Raw genomic sequence first — 22,647 nt, 5'->3', positions numbered from 1 at the left:
GCCCGTCCTAGCGAGCATCCTAGCAAACATAGTCGGTAATGTCTTAAGTGAACGTATATTAGTCGAGAAAGACAGCGCATGTGGAACAGTAGCTATATGTACGGGATCGTGCATGTCTTAAAGGGAAAACAACTATTCCTGCTGCCTGTATTTAATGTTAAATCAAACAACAAAAAACAAAGAAATCACTCACTGCTCTTGACTGAATACTGAATAGTTTTTGTAACTTCAATAATGATTAATCTTTATTTATTTTATACAGTAAAGATAATATGCAGTGATATTTTATATTTGATTACTATGTGAAAACTGAATACCTGAAAAACCTGAAAAGCACTGTTCCTGGATCTGTTTTTTTCGCTCTTCTTTATTCTTTTTTATGTATGCTATTAAGTATCGGATCGGGACTCGGTATCGGCAGATACTCAAAATCAAATGACTCGGACTCGGACTCGAGGGCAAAAAAACGTGATCGGGACATCCCTAATAATAATTACCTTTAAGGGGAAAAAACAATGGTATCGGACTGGTAACTCAATTTGCAATATTCTCAGGTATCCCTAGTTTGAATCACCATTTAAAATATTTACACCCATGCACTCGGTCACAAATAAAATAAAAACAGAATTACATTATAAAGCCACAATGTGGGTGAAGTGAACTGGTCAACTCGTATTGTGTACCGCTGCTCGTATTGTGTGGCGTTTCTACTGTTGGGTCTTACAGTAAATGTGTGTGTGTGTCTCAGGGGGGAGAGATCAGAGTGGAGCAGTGGTACAGCCGCAGTGGGGATGAGTAGAACCAATGGTGAGGAGCTGAGAGACCGGCTGCCACAGGCTTCCCCCAACAGCACTCAGGTCGGCCCTCCATAAATCACTTTTATGCCGTCTGCCACTCAGCAGCTTTACCCGCTCCATGATGGAATGCTTAAAGGACTGAGGAACGAGGGGAGGAAAAAAGAAAAAAAAAACAGGGTGGAGAATAATGTTATAAGTACACTGAATGTGGAAGGCGTGTTTAGGCAGAAGCACAAGATTATACAGCGAGGTGAAGGTGTCTTTGATTGTGAAAGAAAAAAAAAACGTCCATCCAACCGTCTTGATTCATCAGCCTACTTTTTATTTGGTGTGCAATGCCAAATAAGAAATCAAATCTTGCTCCCCAGACAGGTCTGTTGTTTGTTATCAGTTGCATCTAGACATAAAGAGCTATGCCAAAATTAATCAGACACATAACATTAAAAAAGTCATTTGTCTTTTTGTGCAGACCCCAAGGCCCATAGCAATTAAAAGCCCTGCTTAACTCAATACTTATCACCATTCAGCCTGTCAGGTACTAGTGTGATTGATGAGATCTCTTGTTACGAGGTACCTGAACTCAGCACTTACAAAACAGTTTTCAAAGAATTTCAGAGAATTACTGATGGGTTCAAAACGGTTCTCATTCGCACTTAAATATGTTTACACTATAAAATCTGGCGAAATACAATCCTCTTTTTTACAATTATCCTATATAGCCTAGCCAGAGGTTGCGTTAGACTTTTGCATTGGGATGGTAAAATTCTGTCATAATCAATTATTCCCCGTCATTTTTAATTTGTAGATTTTAATAAGACGTTTAATAGTATCTTTTTTTCGTCCACATTTTCATTTTTATTCACGATCTTACAGGATAAGCAAATGGGCCTAGGCTATACATTTGTTTATATTTTGAAAAGAAAGTTGTACAAAGACTGTGCATCAGTTTTCAGTTTTAATCTTGAACAGTTGACGTGGATCATGAGTGAACGCAATCATCCCTTCCTCTTTACTACTTTACAAAATGAAATAAACATGAATGAACATCAGAAAATATGTTTAAAGACACAGTAGCTTACCGAAATCTGTATCATGTCTTAATCAGTTCAATCAGAGTTGGAAACAATGTCACATAACATTATACCTCAGAAAACTCATTTGTTGACCATAAACTTTATTTTATTTTTATTTTTTTTTTTAAACCAAACAAACTGGATTAGAAACTTAATTATGTAAGTACTATAACTTTTTTATTATAAAATTGACTTAAATTGGGCGCTTGCCTGTGTGTAATCAAACGAATCGTTTTCATTTTATTCTGGAGACTGAACTTGCGCTCTACTGCCACATTGAAGCGCGCTCACCACCAACTGGACAGGGGTGGGAATTACAGTTACAAGTTAGAAGAAAACGGAAAATTTTCAGTTAACGCGACCTCTGAGCCTAGCCGTTTTTAATGTGATGGACAGTTTAAGGAACCCAACCTTGTTATACTTAATATATATATATATTTGCTGCTTAGCCTACTGTGTGTTCCCTGCATCTGGAGTATTCTCTGTCTAGAGCACAACTGCACGAGCTTGTATTTTGGGTTAAGCTGCGTTGCTTTGACATTGTGGAAAATAGAATAATAGAAACAAAATGTATTAGCCTTTTTTCCCATTATTATCAGTCTAAAGTAATCTATTGGGAAATATAGGAGTTTTAACAAGCTCGACGTGAGATTTTACTAATTAATTTATTACCATTCGTTCATTTATTTTCCGTTTTTTTATTTAAATAGCCTACCCTTTACTGTGTCAGTAATTACTGTGCTGCTCATTTCTGATCTGGGAGCGATTTGTTTGTCAGAAAAATGTTAGGCTACCTTTTTAAAAGTATTGCTCTTGACAGACCTGTGCTTTGTATCAATAGTACAGTGTCCGTTCTCGCAGCATAAGCCCTGCCCGCATGAGGCGCACCGCTTCTGACTCATGCTGTTCTGTGGTATATTGAAGTTTATTAATTCTGAACGTGTTCTTGACAATCAAAATGCAAACAGACACACAGAGATTCCTGCTGTAATGCGTTGTGTACGGAGCAAATAGGGATACGTTAGCTCACTTAGCTTGAGTTATGATACCAGATAGACTTAAGAGGCGATAGACATTTCACAACTGCCGCTTTATTCCCCATGAAACAGGTGTAACTCTCCCTCGCAAATGTCATGCCGTCCACAGCGTTACTTAATACAGAAAATAACTTTAAATGAGCAACAGAAGAACAGAAATAGCCCGCATACATGCGGTGCTTGAGTCATTCGAGACAGTTCAACCGGGAGCGCATAGATCTTAAAGGGGCCATATTTCTACACCATACACCATATTTCTACTCGTTACACATGCCTTTATTAGAGAGAAGAATATCTCCAGCCCCCTCCTACCAAAGCTTTGAATATTCTGTGCTGATGATTACTACAGAGCTCCGAAGCTCAAAATATGGTATTCGGACCAGACCTACAAATCATGTCTAGAAATCTTAGCTGTGCACCGTTTGCAGTGAACTTTAGCAAATGTAAACGCATGTCAAACATTCCAGTATGGCTTTATAGATTTGATTTAAATGGGTTTAACAACAAAAAAAAAGGGTTCTCATTTCTCAAGGTTCTCAATTACTAATATAATTTTTAGGAAATCTCAATGAAAACACTTTTTAAAAAATATTTTATATACTTTATTATGTACTTTATTTATACTTTATTATTATTTATAAGACTTTATAATGTTTTGAAGTCTAAATTCTAGTCACCTCTAGCGATTAAAATGACTGATTTTAGTTCAGCAACTTATTTAGACCACCTTTCCTAAATAAATGGTCTTAACTGGGTGAAAATATGAGCAAGAACGTTTTAATTAATTAATCTACATTTTCACAACCACCACAACTTAATCCAGAAGACTAAACCAGGATTTCTACAATGGACACAGGCACAGTAGTTTTTTTCTGGCACTGTTCAATGTAGAACAATTTGTCTCAAACTGTAGAAGAGAAATAGAATACAAGTCATCATCAATTAGTGGCCCTGCTTTCTCTGATCAATAACCTGCTCAACTTAATTTTCACAATTTATGAGCGAAAGAAAGAAATTAGATGGCACACATTTGTACAGTATATGCATAGTATGCTTACATTCCTTTAATTTTAGATTGAGTGGAATTTACCTCAAAAGACTATTGATTTGAAAAAGGGCTGACTAGACCAATAGATCACCTCACTGATGGAGGCATTAAGCCTGGGTATTCATTCTTAAGCTTGTCAACCTTTTACTATTGAAACTTGAGCTAAAACACCCATGTTTTCTGTTGACATTTCAATGAGGGATGGCTTTCTTTGAAGATTCATTTTCTGAGGACCCAGATTTTGGGTGATTTTAATTTTTTTTTTTTTTTTTATTAATGGTTCCCTAACTGCTAGCAGTCCCATGAACTATAAATTTGGTCTTTTTCAATGGTGCTGTTTGGCTGAGGGTTGGGCTTCAAGCTGATGCATTACTCAGAGTGCATTACACCCGGCAAATAGTCAATTTCTGTAAAGCCCATAAATACAGACAGCATTTGAATGCCAATACATTAGACAGTGAATGCATTAATTGAATAGTACTTCATAATTAAAAAAAGAGACTTGATTAAAAAAAAAGGTTCTGCAAGCAGTATACAATCTTGAAGATTTATGATTTTTTACTTTTTAACCAAAGATACATTTTTAGTGATTTAATGAATTTTAGAAACTGTTATCCTCAAAGACTTGCCCAACACTCCTGTAAGCTATGGAATGTGGGAAGCCTCAGGACAATTTCCAACTAAAGATTTACATTATTTAACAGAGGCATTACACTAAATGGTGTGAAAACATTATTTTGAGATAACAGATAATACCTTAAGCACTAATTATCTCTGCGTGGGGGTGAGCAGACTGCAGATGTAGCATTGTTACTGCATGGAGAGAAGAGCGGCAGTGGAAGACATAGCAGTAAGATGACAGAGGACACTGTTGGCTAAAGCCAGCTCGCCACACTGAATGATAGGACCTCCTAAATAAACATTTCTGTGGCTGTGCCTCAGGAAGCCTGAATGCGGCTCTTGAAAAATAAGATAAATCATATGCTCAATACAAGTTCGACAGTTGCAGATAAGCTAGTGTACTTTGAAACGCCTTAACAGGTTTGATCCAAATTACACTCTAGTACTCTATAGACTCCTCATAAACCTTCTCTCACACCTAACTGCATATGTTACTAAGTATAGTGTCGAGGAGAAGCAAGATCTACCATATGCAGCATGTTCCAGCACTATTTAAAAGAGAACCAAGAGTACGAAGGGGGTGTTTAGATGGAGACAGTAAGGGGTGGAGAGGCTGGGTGTTAGAAAAGCAGGGGAGGGGAAAGGAGTGAGGGAAATAGAAGTGGAACCATGAGAGACCACTTTATTTGGTGCTACTAAAAATAACACAGCGAATAGCAGGCCAGCAAGCCAGTGCTGCACTAACGCAGGCTAGCTACTCGCCTTGCTGGATGTACAATCGATAGGTGGAACGCTGGATGGGATACTTCCCAGAGCTTGTAGGGGGACAGCTGCCTTGGTGCGAGGAGGGGGGGTGGGGGTGTGGGGGGGGGGGGTTTACGCTGGTTGACTAAATATGGTCACAGGGAGATGAACAAGATACTAAAGAGGATCTGGTTTTCAAATGCTTCCCATGGTAAAAAGTGCTAATGATTTAGATCTTCAAGGCGCAACAGCTGGCTCCTTTTGTGACTAGTGGCTCTTCGTTCACCTTCAAGAACATCATGGAGAGTCTCTGAAAGCAAAATAATCACCTCTAGTCACCTTAGATAAGGTTTACCAAGAAAAGGGTAAAAATGGTTTACAATAAAAAAGGTATCTGCAAGCTTCAGAGAAGCAACAATCTGCATACTCTGGATTGTTGATGTACATTCGTCTTCAATTTAGAACAGCTACTTTTGCACTTTAAAAATTTGCTTATGAAATGAAAAAGGCATTATAGATGGCAGTGGCTTGAGTATAAAACTGCTGTTTCAAAATGTAGAGCAGAAATAAACTAGCCAAAACACTAAAGCACTAGAGAGAGCTCCAGCAGTAATGCACATCTTCACAGAATTCACTGAGAATGCACATGCTAGAGATGGGAGGGAGGAGGGGGTGAAAGTGCTGCAGTTTTTTTCTGCCCGTTTTTAGAGCAGCAGCGACAGCTCCTCGTGTCAGCATGATGTCTATCCCTGCCTAAATGTAAGCCGTGAGTATGCTTTCTTCACCCGGCTCCACCCCTCCCGCTTTACCACTCTTGTTTCTTCTCTACAACACACGTTCAGTATCCCCCCCACCCCCCCATCAGAGAAGCTGAATCAGCGAGTCAGGCATGCGATGGCTGCAGCAGCTGGAGAACTCCGGAGGTCATTATGGCTCTTCACACACAGAAGAGAAGAAAGAGGGAGGAGCAGAGAGCAGAGGAAACTGAGCTGACAGGTAATATATGCTCCCTGTGCCTTTCTCCCTCCGGACAGGAGTTCGCCCCCCAAGCCGGCTGGTCCGCACTGACGTCTCTGTTTTTTCTTCTCCGTTTCGGATGCACTGGGGTTTAAGCGCGTGGCCGGTCAGCCACGGTGTGTGGCGTGGTCGGTGAGAGGGAGTGGAATTTACAGCTCTGCAGCAGCATGAGGAAAAATTACTTCTCTGGGAACACCTCCTATAGCAGGATATGTAAGTGCTTCCCCTCTTCGAAACGAAAACGGCAGGGATGTGTGAAACAGCCCGACAGACAGGTGTAGGTGGAACGGGGGAAAGTTGCTGTCCTCTGCATGGATTTGCTTGCTTGCTCGCTAGAATACTGTCACTTGCTCACTCATTCACTCTCGTGCCCTACCTCACTCTCTCCGTGTCTCTTGCTTTTCCAGTGCTGGTCAGGCAGCAGGCTGCTGCAGCACAGCACACTCTGGTTCATTACCTCGTGGCTGCAGCACCGAAGACATCTAAAAGACGGACTCAGTAACTTAAACGCACTGCTCTTGAAACATGAAGCTTTTATCTTGGATCTTTTCACTCTGAGACACTTTCGTATGGAATACCACTCTAACGGGATGGTTACACACTTTATCAACACTCATTTTTCCACTGGTCAGCTCAAATTACTGGAACCATGTTTGGTGATTCAAGACTGTTTCTGTAACAACAGGGGGACAGGTGTATGCTAGCCACGAAGGGACATTGGTGTCACAGTGGGACGCGAGTTTCAGGCCAGGTGGGGGTGAATCGGATTGATGGAAAAACAGATATGATGGCATATTAATTCTCCAGGGAGGGCTGCTAATATGTGTGTCAGTGAGTGAACCCACAACACCCAGGGTAGTAACCCAGTTTCTCTCTGCATGCTTACCAATCATTAGGCAGGGGTAGGGCTGTAGTGCTGCAGTGCCATCTCCCCCTCTCAACACACTCATCCCTAAATCTTTACTAACATTGTGGCGCCACAAGAGTCCAGCCATACCCCATACCATATCTAACCCCGTCAAGCACCACAAACTCACCCAGGATTTCCACCCCTGCTCAGAATAGCCCATCTAAGTGTTCTGTTATATTTCCACCCATGCGCCTCTCCTTTTGGCCTGGTATTGGATAGGCTCCTGAGAGGAGGGGGATGAGACAGGGCGGTGTTGACTTGTGGAATGTGTGGAGCTGGAGCAAAGATTCATTAGAGAGCTACTGAACATTTCATGCTGCCATGCAAACAGTTATTGATCTCTAGCACATAGCATTAGAGCTCTAGAGAAGCTTCTAGAATAAACAGACCCAGGTCAACTCAGGAAAAAAAGGGAATGGGGGGAGGGGGGATGCAGGAAAAAAAGAAGAGGTTAAAAAGAGAAGAAAAATGAAAAAGGAAAGGAGAATCAGCACACTGGTTCCAAATCACTATTGCTGAGTGGGCATTAGCTCTTGCATGTGACCTCTGGCCTGGTCTGTGTGGCTAAAGCCCAAATCCTGCTCACAATAGCTTCCTGTTCCACTTGGATCAACCTCATTTTTGGACCTCAGCAACCAGTCTGACATACAACTGAGAATGTGGTTAAAGAACAGACAACCAAATGGAAAACGGGCAGAAAGGGGATACATACTGCGTTCAGGACACAGTTACATTAGAAATGCGCCTTTTTTAAAGGTGTCCTTTGAACTTTCATGGACAACAAAAAAATCCAGGCTACAAGGATGGAAGAGGACACTTTCCCTTATTTTTCAACAACATATTTTTCCAATTACAGAAAAAGACTAAATTTTTTACCTATGGCACTGTTCTTTGTCAACTTCCCTACGGATACCTCATGCTTTCAGAGGACAGACAAGGTCAACAGAAGATCCAATACTGTGTGAACCCAAATATGTGTAATGCATACTGGCAACACAGTGTTGGGATGGGGCAAAAGAAAGCATGACCTAAAGAAACTGTGAAAGTGACCTTATGTATAATGCTAATCCTCTGCATTCTGCAGAATGGTAAAAAAAAAAAAAAAAAAAAAAAAAAAAATGGCCACTGATCTACCGCTGGTGATTAAACATGCGTTTGGTTTATAAAAGGGCTGCGCTAACCAAACATCAAATCAGAGAAGGTAAGGAAACTGGTCTGTGTCTGGGGCTGCCTACTTGGTGTACATACTTCTTTATGTGCCCATATGAACATATAACAGCTATGGAATGTAAAGAAGTATGTATTCTTGGTAAGGCACTGATCCTCAGTTTATAAACTTTGCCATGATTCTCTGCATCACTGAATTTTGGTACATGGAGACAGTGTGACGAATTCTGCAACTGGGGTGCAGAAACTTACTGCAGCAGTGGATTCTGAGAGAAGTTGCTGCTCTTTCAGTGACTTCACCAGCAATCCCCACCACCCTTCCCTAATTGAGCAACTGAGATGCTAGATAGTTCGTTCTGGCATTCTATAGTTCATTGCTGCAGGTAGACTAACATTAAAATTTAAGTTTGTAGGGCCAACTTTCCTGGTGACAGAGTTCAGTCACTGCAACCTAAAAGATCCAATAACGGTCTGAGACAACGGCATAGGAACAGGAGCTCCTTTCATTATTGTAGTTTGCTGCATTCTAGGCTTTGAATTGTGGCCAGCTGCAACTAAGATCCTGTTCCTGCAGGAGCAACATACGCCAGAACCATTAATACCTTAATCTTTTCAAACTTGTCTAGAGAGGGTAAGTTTGGGACAACTTCACTTTTTTGACACTTTGAATCTTGAAAATTGAATCTTGTTACAAGGAAGCTGCTGAGGTAATAGTTTCATAAAAGGTGAGCAGCTCTTGGCTATTAAAAGGAAGCTTGTCTCACATTGCGGGATAGTACGGTGGTCTGTTTCAGCCTGCCACCCGTTCCTGCCCCCATTGTTCATGTTTGCTAGGCTTGCCAAATGCTTTGCTGGACCACAGAGTAGTCAGATTAGAGCATGGAAAAGTGACAATGCAGGATCAGAGGGGTCTGCCTGTCAGCTGATTCCATTTGTCCTTTACAAAATGTAGATGGAGGCCTTCAGAAGAGAACATCTAAGCATGATCTCTTTCATTTTTTGGTCTATTTGTGTGCAGCAGGTTACAATAACAATCACTGTGAACACAGTAGAATGAATGAACTAGAAGAACAAATGTATTACACAGTGCTGAACTTTTAAGCTGATCAACAGGTGATGAAAACATTTGTGTGAGGGGTAATCAAGGACAGTTAAGGGTTAGAATGCTTTAAACCTACTCCAAGCCTTTGGCAGTGCACCAGGTCATCTAACTGCTGAGGTAATATTTGATTTGCGGTGATGACTAAAGTTAGAGCGCACCTGCAATTTCTTGCACAACGTCTGATAAAAGCTTCCGTTTTAAAACTTTCACTCATTCATGTTACAGGCCAAGAAAAAATTTAATGGATGCATTGTGTGCAAAGATACAGTTAGGGTTCTGGAGCCTGGGAGAGCTTATGGCCCATTTTTCTGAATGTCAGACACTCCCGTCTGTCCTCTGTAGGGCTGTGCTCTTTCCATTTTTGTGCACCGCTTGCTGTATGGTTCGCTCCTGTCAGTCGTATGGCTGTGTTCCCTCTTTCTCACCCTCAACCCCAGCCTGAGTGACACCCACAGCAGATGCTGACATTATCAAATGTTCAGCTGCTATCCCTGGCTTTTGCCCTCTTATGGCCAGTGTATTTGGGGGCCGAACTTTGTCCAGAATGCCGCAAGCAAGTGTCTGTGTAATGCAGGGAGGGGGATCTGTGGAGTAAATAGCACTTTACTGACCCCTGTTTAATGAGCGCCATATTGAGCAGCAATGACCCCTTGCTTACACTCTCAGCTGACCACCTGCTAAGGAGCTAAATAGGCTTTTTGGCTGCCTCAAAGCTGATGGACAGTCAACTGCATCTTACGAAACAATGTCATCGAGTTGTCTTCTGGAGTTCTTTCTGCCTCGAATTGTGACTGACATGTAGTACAAATGTCTCGACATTTCGACATTACCACACGAGCAGTCTCAGAGGCACTCCCACACCACACTCCTTTATTGAATTAAGTAGGCAAATTAGCCCTGCAATGTAGCCAAGTATGACTGATTTTTTTTCTCAAATTTAAGAAAGTGACAACTACAAAAAGCAGCACATGGTGACATCTTGATCGCCCAAGCGACACTCTGCCCTCGGCAGTCTTAATCCATCAGCAGCTGTTATTGCTACAAGACTTGCGGACACTCAATTTGAGTGCACCATGATGGATTATTATCTTTTTCACTGAGCACATTTCTCTCTCTCTCTTTTTTTTTTTTAATAACGAGAAAGAAAACCTCTGGAGTGCAATGATATGTATTTGATAGGTGTAGAGAAACAGTCTGAAATGAGTCCATGCAACATTGCTTGTCACTTTTCACAAAGTTCAACTGCTTAAGGTCATAAAACAGGGTCACATAAGCTGATCATTATCAGTGTCATTAACATCAAACCACAATGCTTTGCTAAAGCTGGTAAAATGGAACCAAATCACCTCTTCAATGGATTTGGTCCCCTTCAACCAGCTGTAGCTATGCTTTGATGACAACATGAATTGTTTCTATCTTGCCTTTTTTGCTTCCGCAGGAAACTGAGATGATATATTTCATTAATATCAGTGTGACAAAGCTGCTTTTAATAAACGTTAATACAATGTATTGTGACTGCCTTTTCTACAAAATGATTTTTTTTTTTTTTAAAGAAATAAAATTTTACAAGCATGGGTTTTATAAGTTTGTCTTTTTAAAGAGTGGGTTCAAATATAAATGCATCAGTCACCATTAGAAAGCAGGCAAATACAAGTTCTGAAAAGAAGGTACTGTGACGCAATGGGGGTGTAAAGTTGGGCTAAGCAGAGGACTGACATCCACACTGCTAAAACGGGAAGCAAAAGAAAGTCAAGAGAGAGGGGAGGAGAGCAGTTGCAGCACATGCTCACTGCGACACATGCGGGAACGGTAGCCTGCGTGTCTCTCGGTAACCCTTCTCTGCCTGCAGAGAGGGGAGTGGAGATGAAAGCCAGATGCTTCTAAGTGTGGGGGGTTGTACACACAAATCATACACAGAGAAAGTCCACCAATTATGGCCCCCTGGCACACTGACGCAGCACAGGCATGCAATGTGAACCCCCTCTCCTCTGCATCAGAGCAGCATCCTTCCCTCAGTCACATGGATGGCAACGCTGCATCATAATTTCACCCATAATTACGCTGATCTGCCACCATGTCATGCTGAACCTGCTCTGCAACTCCATCCATATTCATTATATAGAGAGGTAGTTTTTCTTTTAATATCAAGATTTTAGGTTACAAAATATGCAATGATACATGTTTTAAGTGCTGTAACTGGTCACAATTTCTTTTAGGATTTTTAAAAATCACCTTTTAGCTTTTATTCTTATATAAATCCTAAATTCTGAGTGTGACAAATGAAATGAGCTCATAAAAGGGTCAATGACAAAAAAAAAAAAAAAAAAAAAAATAGAAAATAAATAAGAGGGCACAATAAAGAAAAGGTGAAAAAAAAACATTAAAACTGTGTCAAGTTCTTGTTGGTTTCTTGTATTTAAAAACAATACTACCGTTTTTAATAAGTTTAAATGTAAGGATGCTAAAAAATGTGGTGTAACAAATAATATTTTCCTTATGCCTTGAATACGTGTACGTATTTTCAAAAAGGTTTTTAAATATATTTTTCAAAAAGTATATGTATATTTGTATATAAGTCGCACCACAATTTGACCTTGCTATGTCAGTCATATCTGCAAGACTCCCTTTTTTATGTATGCATGTTGGTCACGCTAAATAACTTGGCTTTATGAGGGAAAAAAAAAAACGTTTTCAATTATCAGTAAGGTTAAGCAGTTTCTGTCCCAAAAAAATAATTATACAAGATTATGCCTTAAACTAATTATGGTTTTCGTTCATAATTTTATTCTCAGGCATGTGATCAGAAAAGGACAAAAATAGAAGGTAAACACAAAACTAATAATAATAATAATAATAATAATAATAATATTTTAGAGAACAACAGTAAAATTATACTAATACTAATAATTATGGCTGTCTTAATTTGTTTTCAAAAATTAAATTTATTGTGGCAGAAAACCACAGGGTAGGGCTGCTTATGGTAAAAATCATATTCACAATTATTTTAGTCAATATCGTAATCATGATTATTTAACACTATTAGGGTTGGGCATTATGACCAAGTAATTTTGAGTAATTTTTTCTGAGTAATTTTTCCACAGTGGTGAGATCAGTCAGTAATCAGTCAGAAAAAAAAAAGAAAAAAAAAAAAACATACATATGAAGTTTTTCATGTCCAATTAAATTCAAGTCAGTGTATGTATGGCATTTTTAATGTATTTTGAATTTTAAAAAAGCCAAGGTCATTGACCCAAAAACTGCACGTATAATAAGTATTAGGGGAAATACAGTTTTAATTAAATATTGCAGTCAGAAAAAAAAAAGAAAAAAAAAAAAAAAAAAAAAAGCTTTGTGTCAACTACAAATAAGATGAAAAAACTATGACCAAGGTCTCTATAAATAAATCCACTGATTGGCTCAAAATGAAGCAGGAAAATGGTAATGCACCTGACAATGTGGCTACACTAGAGGCACAAACAGCCCATAATAATCTGTGCTGATCAATGGCTTTCGTATTCTACATTTTCTCTATAGACATATAAAACAGCTCATTGACCAATCATTTTCATTAGTGCCAAACTCTGTTCCTATCATACCGGGTTCCACTGGCAGCATTCGATGGGACTATTGGCTAAGGCTCGAACTAAGCAGATGTAACAGAGGCAGCACACGGTTGTGCACTTGAGGGTGGGACTTCATGTGGCGGTTAACAAACAGGTTGGCCCATTTGTACAGTAGTAACAGGGACTGTGCAGCGGCCGCCTCTGCATGGCCTGTTTGTGGACTGTGTTATGAGTCATGGGTTATTAATCATACTGTTTACAGTGCTGGAGCACAACTGCCTTCTAGCAGCCATCCAGAGAGCCACTGAGAGGAACCAGTCCTACTCTCAGCCTGGGACGGTCATAAACACATAAGGAGAAGGAAAAAACAAACAAGCTTATGAACACTTATGCAAACTTACAATGTATATGGGAAAATATTCAGTGAATATTAAATAAAATGTTCATAAAATAAAACACTAGTTATGATAAGTTTCTAAGTAGTGCAGATTTCAAGAATCAAGTGCACATGCATTCCAAAGCAGAGTGGTTTCTGACAGTCCAACAGGCTCGCGTGATTAGTCTGGATGTTTAAAATTCCTGTTTAAGGTTATGACTGTACTTTTCACGCAGCCATCATTAAAGCCCACCAAGGCTAAAACAATTGAGAAAGCAAAGATGGATGTGCATCAGTGTGTTAAAGACTTTAGGAGAACATGCAAGGATGAAAAAAAAACCTGTTCCCTGTTGCGACAGGTTTCTGTGATAAAATTCAACAGCTGGTTAAAATGGTGTCAGAGGAGACAGGCTGCTACCTACGGGTTTTAAATATTTACTGGGTTACTTAAAATATTAATAGGAATATTATGAAAGTGGACAATACTGAATTCCAAGGGGGGGGGGGGGGGGGGTGCAAACAAAAATTGCTTCTCAGGTTAGAATCTTCTATGAATTGATTAAAATATATATTTTTTTTACTACTACTACTACTACTACTACTACTACTACTACTACTACTACTACTACTACTACTACTACTACTACTACTACTACTACTACTACTACTACTACTACTACTACTACTACTACTACTACTACTACTACTACTACTACTACTACTACTACTGTCTCCAATTAGAAAAGTCCTGAGAAATACAATACAATGGATTCAATGGGAGCATGACTTAGAAATAAACTAAACAAAATTTTCTAAATAAATACAAGTCTTCAGACCTAGTAAATGCATACTCAGGTCTATGCAACAGGATTGGACTAAAAGTGGCTTTGGTAAAAGAAAGAGTGCTGCTCAGAGAAGACCACAGCGGTGGGAGCTCGTGCAAGAAATACAAGTAAATGGTGAGCTGGATGAGAGCTATATATCTCTTGGATTTTCTGATGGTGAAGGGACAGGGTTTGCTCCCAAGCAAGGCTCTACTGTACAAGCGAGCCATAAATACTAACCCGGGGCAGTTCTTCATCCACAGAGTCAATAAAGAATCCCTATGTTGCCAATGGGAGACTGAAGTCAAGATTGATAATTTCACTGAGGGATTTGTAACTAAACTGTACAGCAATTTTGTATTGCACTAAGTGCACTAAAAATAATAGTAAAATCAATTAACAAATTAAATAATAATATATAATGTGCTTCTGTGCTACTTTTTATATAAAGTCTTATATAGATTAGATGCTTCACAACAATAATTTTTTAAAGATGGTTATTTACATATTTAAAGGTGCAGTAAGCAATTTCTGAGAAATGCTGTTGAAAGACCGAGCACCACAACAAACTTGTAGCCAATCAGCAGTAGGGACGTCCACTCATGATGGGGGAAGAGAGAGAGTGAGGAAGAGGAAGATTTGAAGAAAGACTGTAGAAAGAGAGATGGCTGAGAGACATTACAAAAGAGAAATGCTCAGAAGTCACGGTAATATTTCCAGCATTAGAGCGCTGGAGACACCGAAGCGGGAAGGCCTGAAAACAGAAGCAGAGATTGCATTTTTTCTGCTCCATGCATGAGTACACTGGTTTCGCTATATTTCACAGAACCATGCTGTTGTTGTAACGTTAACTATAGTAACAGGACAGTTTTGAGTGACATTGTTTGTCTGGAGCTGGTGTGCTGCTGGCAACTAATGCTGGGTTCAGACTACAGGATATCAGCCCGATTTTGGCATGATCCGTTTGACGTAGGGTGTCGTGATGATTCGTAAACTACAAATTCGTAAACCAAAATGACACTTCACATCACTACAGAAAGACTAGCATATTACATTTTTTTTTTTTTTTTTTTTTACAGCCCTCCACGACAGGTTTTGTCGCATCTGTGAAGTTGACCAATAGGAGCACGGAAGCTCTTCTGTACACAGTTTTCAAACAAGGCAAAATGAAAGAGTGACGATGGTATTGGTGCTGCTAGGTGGTATTATGCAGTCGAGGAGAGGTTTGTAGACCTATGTTAACAATACTCCTGCCTTTACAATGTTTTTTTGAGTGACAGCCAGGCGCTTCAGCAGCCCGGTGAGTACAGGAATTAGCATTAAGCTAACATGCCGCTTTGGTAGCCATATTTTGTTTACAACTCTTGTTTCCAGAAGTCAGCCGCTAGTTCCACCTTCTCGATGACATCACGCATGTCATTAAAGACAAGTCATGACTGACCTAGCATAACAGCAAACTCATTTAACTTTTAATTTTACTTTAATTTTTTGTCCTTTCTTGGTGTTCATTCATCATCTTCGCTTTATATTTGTGAAGCATTATTTTGCTTTGCTTTTGCTATGATAAAGAGATATTAGGGCTGCACGATTAATCGCATGCTATTCTCACGCGCATTTCGTCAGTAAAGCCGGTTCCCTGATTACCGCTAAATCGCCATCACCTGCTTTCAAATGAAGCGGCATTTAATAGACAGAGCCGTAGATCACTGAAAAGCCACGCAATATCGCGTTCATATCGCAGATGAATCGCCTGCGATAATGAACGCGATATTGCGTGGCTTGTCTGTGAACTACGGCTCTGTCTATTAAAAGGCGCTCCGTTTAAAAGCAGGTGATGGCGATTTAGCGGTAATCAGGGAACCGGCTTTACTGACGAAATGCGCGTGAGAATAACATGCGATTAATCGTGCAGCCCTAAGAGATATCCACTTTTACATTGTGTGTTCATGCATTTGAGGCAGAGCAATGAAGGGAGGGGTGTGTTTATTTGGGTTGATTTCAAAAATCACTTATTTCACCTTTAACTTATAATTTACTTTAGTGTATCTATAGGAAATCTCACTTTTAGGTTTACATACAATCCATTTGCAAATATTGTAATAATCAATTTTTATATCAGCAATGAGTCCTACAAACAAAGTTTGGCCCACACAGAGATCTGATCTCACCATCATCAAGTCAGTCAGGAATTACATGAAAAGGCAGAAACAATTGAGATGTCTAAATCCATAGAAGAACTGTGGAAAATTCTCCAAGATGCTTGCAAACATTAGAATAATCTAATGTCGTAGGACATGTTCATACAAAATCTCACTGGAGTATTACAATTAGGGCTGTCACTAACAATTATTTTGGTAATATAGTAATGAGTCGATTATTTTGAAGTTTAATTGAGTAATTGAATAATTTTTGTGGCAATAAAAAGAGATCAAAATAGATAAAAAGTGAGCAATAACCATTAAAATGACAAAATACATAATTAAAATAATGAGGCAATAATAATTGGTTAAGATAAAGTATCAAAAGGATGTATTCATATGATTTTATTGAACAACACTGTTAAAATACATAATGTAATATACATAATATAAACAATCAACTTATGTACATTACATATTATGCAGAGGGCGCCAACAGCCTGGTGATTGTTGTTGTTGTTACACTTTACAGCATGATCAAATCCTTGTTTAACTGGCCAAACAACATTTCAGTCAAATGTCCACTTAATCTTTAATATTTGGACATTTCTTTATGATAGAAATGTTGCAGCCACCGTTATTTCTTGAACAAAAACGTGGACATCAAAACATGCAAACAAAGAGCGAGGGTTTAAACTTTTATTTGAAAAACGTGATGAACAAAAGTTTGCATATTTAGAAACATACTGATGTATTCTCTTGTGTTGGTTTAGGTTTATAAATGATTTACAGTACAAATCTGGGTTAGGGTTAGGCCCTGATTGCCCTGAAACTCGCAGTGTATATATTTACTGAGCTGAATCACAGCTTTTGTGATTTCACAATAGCACTATGCTATATTATGATTTTAAATGCTCTTAACTTATTGTTCAGCCTTTGAAAACAGTCTAATAATGCGGTTCATGGATTCTCCACTTCCAGAATTTTGCCGGTTAATTGACACGCGTAAACTGCAATCGTGGATTTTTTTTTCTTTTTTTTTTTTTCTTTTTTTTTTAATAAATCTAGCACTCCAATTTAATTGAGGAATTGTGACAGCCCTAATTACAATATTTTCAAAGGAATGTTTAAAGATCTAAATGTTTGGCACACTAAAGCAAAATATATGAAAAACAGTCTTAAAAAACAAATGTTTTTGTAAAGCCTCTAATGTGTATTTTTTGCAAAATTTATATATCTCAAATCCAGAATGTTATATATAAATAAAAGCATAATTTCATAACAGCTCAAAGTTAGGGTTAGGAATAACTCTACTGTTCCATAAAAAAAAAAAAAAAAAAAAAAATGAAGTGGAGAAGTTTGCAACTGATCCAAGAAATGACATGCATGAAAAGAGTTAAAACAACCAAGAGGCATAATTTGACTGCTTGATCTGAACATTTAGGCCACAGTCGAAGAGGAGGATGATGACAGTAGTGTCTTAAATCCAACACATTCTGCACCGAATCCTCTACAGCTACTAGGAAAATTGAACATACAAATGCAATCAAAGTGCCTACTGTAGTTGGCATGCAAGTGAGCATCTCCACTGGTGAAGCTGCAATGGTGAATGTGCTGCATTTAAGATTAAATCATTTACTTTGCATTTAGACATTTCTGACAAATTTGTCCTGTACAGGCCCCAGATATGAGCTGAAACCATTTAATAAATTCAGAGCTGCATAATTCTCACTGACCAGAAGCCCAATTTCAGCCCAAGTTACGAAGACATACCTGGGGTTCCCTCGCAGAGCTGCGTGGTGAAGCGCGTTGAAGCCATTATTGTTGGTAATTGTGACATCTGCACCTGCTTCCAGAAGCACAGAGAGCATGTCATCCCTCTTCTTACTGATGGCATCATGCAAAGGTGTGTCTCCCTCTGAGTCCTGCAGGAGGCAGCATAAAGTTTCACAGGCTTTAGTACAAGGTGCAATGCAAATAAATGACTAGCAGTTTAATTTAAGTCTTTTTACAGACATACAGCAAATAAAAGAGTTCAGTTTCAGTTTACTGAGGTTGTGATGCAGCATGATGTAATGCTACCACAGAAAAGACAGAAATATGCAAATGCTAACATAATAATGCTGGCATTCTATTGCAATGTTAAGTGTGACGGCATTTCCATAGCTCTTGAAATGTAGCGGACCAAGCGTTGCTGAATCATGGTAAAACTGCAATATACTGTTTCACTGCTGAATAGAGGAGAAAATGTCTAAAGTGCCGCAGAGTGTCAATCAGCTGGGAAAGCACCATCTCTCTATCATCTATTTGTTGCAGCAAAATTGCAGCAATAGCTTAGGACAAATCAACATTTTCTGGGACAAATAAATCAGAAATGTAAGACAATGTAAGTCATTCTTGAGATGACCGTATTTACTGAACTTCCTACAAAATATAACAGATATAAACAAATATAAGTCAAGCCAACACTTCATTACTGCAATCAGTTAGAGGCAAAATATCATTTGTTATATCATTTATGACATTTTGGTATTTTGAGATTTTCAGCATCGGCCAATAACTATTACCGAACTAGGGTCCAAAATCTGCCAATGGCCATTATCATATAATATATAATATATTATATATATATATATATTTATATTTATATTTATATATATATATATATATATATATTATATATATATATATATTTATATTTATATTTATATATATATATATATATATATATACATACACACACACACACACACATACATATACAAGTAATATTGTGAAATATTACATTTTAAAATAACTTTTCTATTTGAAAATATTTTAAAATGTAATTCTTGTGTTGGCAAAGCTGAATTTTCAGCATCATTACAGTCTTCAGTGTCACATAATTCTTCAGACTTTTGACTGATAGTGTACAAGCACTACAAGAAGCTACTGACTAACTATCAGCTTAGCTCAGATGGAGTGACTGAAATATTAACAAAAAGATGAAGCAAGGAAGAGAGTTTCCTCTCTAAACTGAGAGGTACTGAGACACCATGGGCTAAAAATACTTGAACAGATAGTTCACCTGCAGACTAGGGTGGCAGCCAAAGTCAAGCAAAGTCTTCACCACTTGTAGGTGGCCCTTGTTGACAGCGATGTGCAGGGGTGTCTGTCTACGTTTGTTTCTGGCATTCAGGTCGGCCCCGCCTCGATGCAGAACCTCAATGACGGAACCTTCATCCCCGAAGGCTGCGTGATGGACAGCTCGGTCTCCATCCTTATCCTGAAAGAGTCACACATCAATCACTGTCAGCATCCCCATTTAAACACGTCAGAGTTTGATTTCAGTATCTGACTCTAAAGCTTTTTATAACTAGAACTGGCCTAGAAAAGTAAAAATGCTTAGGAAAGTAGGGCTGTCTTTAACAATTATTTTGGTATTCGAGTAATCTGTCGATTATTTTGACGATTAATCGAGTAATAATTTTTTTGTGGTAGTAAAATTAGACCAAAGCAAAGACATAAGCCTTTAAAATGACTTAAAATACATATATAATAACAATGAGGCAATAATATTTGCTTCAAATAAAGTACTAAAAGCCAGTAATCATACGGTTTTATAGAACAACAAATGTTAAAATACATTATACACATAATATAAACAATCCTCTTATGAACATTATTACAACCAGTGTTGGGGAAAGTTACTTTTAAAAGTAATGCATTACAATATTGCACTATTCCCCAAAAAGTAACTAATTGTGTTACTTATTGTGAAAGTATTGCCGGTGTATTACTTTTGCGTTACTTTTTCTCACCTGGGCTGGGCTTGCTAGTTTGTTTTTTAACAACAGCAAAAAAAAGTTCTATTTTTTGGAAAATGTTAAGGCCCTTTCACACCAAAAGTAAAAAAAGGAATAAGCCTCAAACTGAAGGAAATATTTACACCTGTACTGTAGAGGGCACAGCTCAAACAAACCTTTCAGCTGTGCTGCCATTCTGGATTAAAGAATAATAGGATACAGGAGAAGGAAGTTCAACAATCTTATTCTGAAATCTAATCTGAAGTAATTTTTGCTTATTGGTATGGTTGAATTAGATCATTGAAGGACAGCAGCAAAGACACTGGTTAATAAAGTGAGATTAAATACATAAAGTATATGTGTGTAATTTAATATATTTAAATATTTCAGGTTTGCATACAATTCTGAGATTGCATTTCACGGTTTTTATTCATTTTGAGGAATACTGAATGTTTTCGTACAAGTCATGCTTACACAGCGCACAACATCTCTTCACTTTATTTCTCTCAACATGGGGACAGGAGAGCCGTCAGTCAATAAATGTGAAAAAGTAACTTGCGTTACTTATTTGAAAAAAGTAATAGATATTTTGTCGTAATTTGAAAAAGTCACTTTATTAGTTACTTGAAAAAGTAATTAACTGATTATGTAACTCAAGTTACTTGTAATGTGTTACTTCCAACCCTGATAACAACAAATGGCCTGGTGTTGTTCTACTTTACATCAAATCCTTGTTTAATATTGGCAAAAATGATATTTAAATTCAAATGTTTAATTAATCTTTAATATATTAATAAGCAACCCAAACTTGCAGCATATGCAGAGATGGAGACGAGCTCCACGCATGTAAATGATAAGTTCATGTGGAGCAGCATTTACTGTGAACGAGCTGCTCTGAAAAGTACGTAACCTATATGCATGTAAATAATTAATACCCATATATATATATGGAATATACTTGAATTCACAATAGCACTATGCTATAGTATGGTTTTTAAATGGTTTTAATACACCATGCAGTCTTAGAAAATGGTCTAATAATCCAGTTCATAGATTCTCGATTGTAGAATTTTGCTGGTTACTCGAAATGGATAAATTGCGAATGAGGATTTTTTTTAAATAGAGTAATCGGATTTAATCAAGGAATCGTGACAGCACTAGAGGAATGTTTATGGGCACACAATCATTACTGAGGCAACTGCCTTATAATGATGCAAATCTTCTGGCTAATTAATTTGAGGTTAAAAGTGATTTGCAGCCATAAATTAGACCCCCTAATAATCTATTCATTCCTCCGACTGACTGTGGCAATAAGTCCAAACTGCTTTTCTCCACTGAATCACAATATTTCATTAAGAATTCCATATGTGAAAATATAAGGAAAAACAAACATCATTTAAACTATAAAGACATCCTGTAAAGACTAGGATTTCTTCAGTCTGTAAAAAATAAAATCAGTGTTATGTATAGGGCTGCCCCCTAATAGTCGACTAACCGTTAGTCAACTTGAAGAGGCTTGGTCGACCAAGATTTTATTAGTTGGTTAGTTGCAGAAAAAAAAAATCTCCACAGGAAGTGGCGAGGTCACGCAGTCCTAGAGGCACAGATCATTAACTGCAGGAAATCCAAACATTCACCTGTCATTTATCGACCTCAAATATGGCTTATCACTTGAAACATCTAAGTCGCAACTTTAGTCCATTCTCTTTAATGTTTGCCTATAGATAAATGTGCGCTATTATTTGGCGCATATCCAAGTGTTTGTGTGGAGAGCGTGTTTACTGCATGACATGGAGGCGCCGGTGTGATCACTGCACTTAACTTAAAATACTCCGTCATTTTTGGTCATAGATAAGAGTAATGCAAAATGTAAAGGGTCTACTTTTATTTCTGTAAACTTACAATAACAGCAAAACGTTGTGCTTTTGTAAAACAATGAAAGCAATCAGGATGCGTTTTCTGATCTCGGTCTCGGTGAACTTGAGCTCGTAACAAGCATGAACCGAAACTCATCGTATAGGCTGCTTTCCTCACAGACACAAGAAATATATCTATAGCTTGGAATGTCTACTTTTAAACGAGCCAATTCAAATGGAAAATAAATATTCTCAGATTATGTAATCCATATGAAACTTGCATATAGGCGCGTCCAACTACTGCGGAGATGAGAGATGAGTCAGCATTGTTGACTTAATCTCTGCAGCCGAAAACACAGAAAACATTATCAATAAATTATTAAAATGTTTAGACAGTCTCCTTGCTGTTTTTTCACGACACATTCGTAATCGTTACGTGCACTGTGGCAAGCTTTATGCATGTGTTTGAGCACTGATTAGGCTATGTATACATAAGATTAAAGGCTCATTATTATGATTTATGGCTTATTAATATAAATGCACGATTAGTCGACTAATGGCTTAAATGAACGACTATTGGTCGACTAGA

General features: G+C 38.2%; 1 protein-coding gene across 2 annotated transcripts in view; it reads right to left on the bottom strand.

Moving 5' to 3' along the window:
* The window catches only part of mib1 (MIB E3 ubiquitin protein ligase 1), a 76,924-nt gene that overhangs the window by 29,720 nt on the left and 24,557 nt on the right, over window positions 1-22,647 (bottom strand). For both annotated transcript variants that reach the window (XM_067362363.1, XM_067362364.1), the window contains exons 11-12: window positions 19,485-19,682; window positions 18,191-18,342 (exon numbers count right to left, since the gene is read on the bottom strand). In XM_067362363.1, the coding sequence (XP_067218464.1) occupies window positions 18,191-18,342; window positions 19,485-19,682 (350 nt within the window). The remainder of the gene's footprint in view (window positions 1-18,190; window positions 18,343-19,484; window positions 19,683-22,647) is intronic.

The sequence above is a fragment of the Chanodichthys erythropterus genome, chromosome 16 (genome assembly GCF_024489055.1).
Source record: "Chanodichthys erythropterus isolate Z2021 chromosome 16, ASM2448905v1, whole genome shotgun sequence".
Lineage (NCBI taxonomy): Eukaryota > Metazoa > Chordata > Actinopteri > Cypriniformes > Xenocyprididae > Chanodichthys > Chanodichthys erythropterus.
This window is presented reverse-complemented; position numbering and strand designations above follow the sequence as displayed.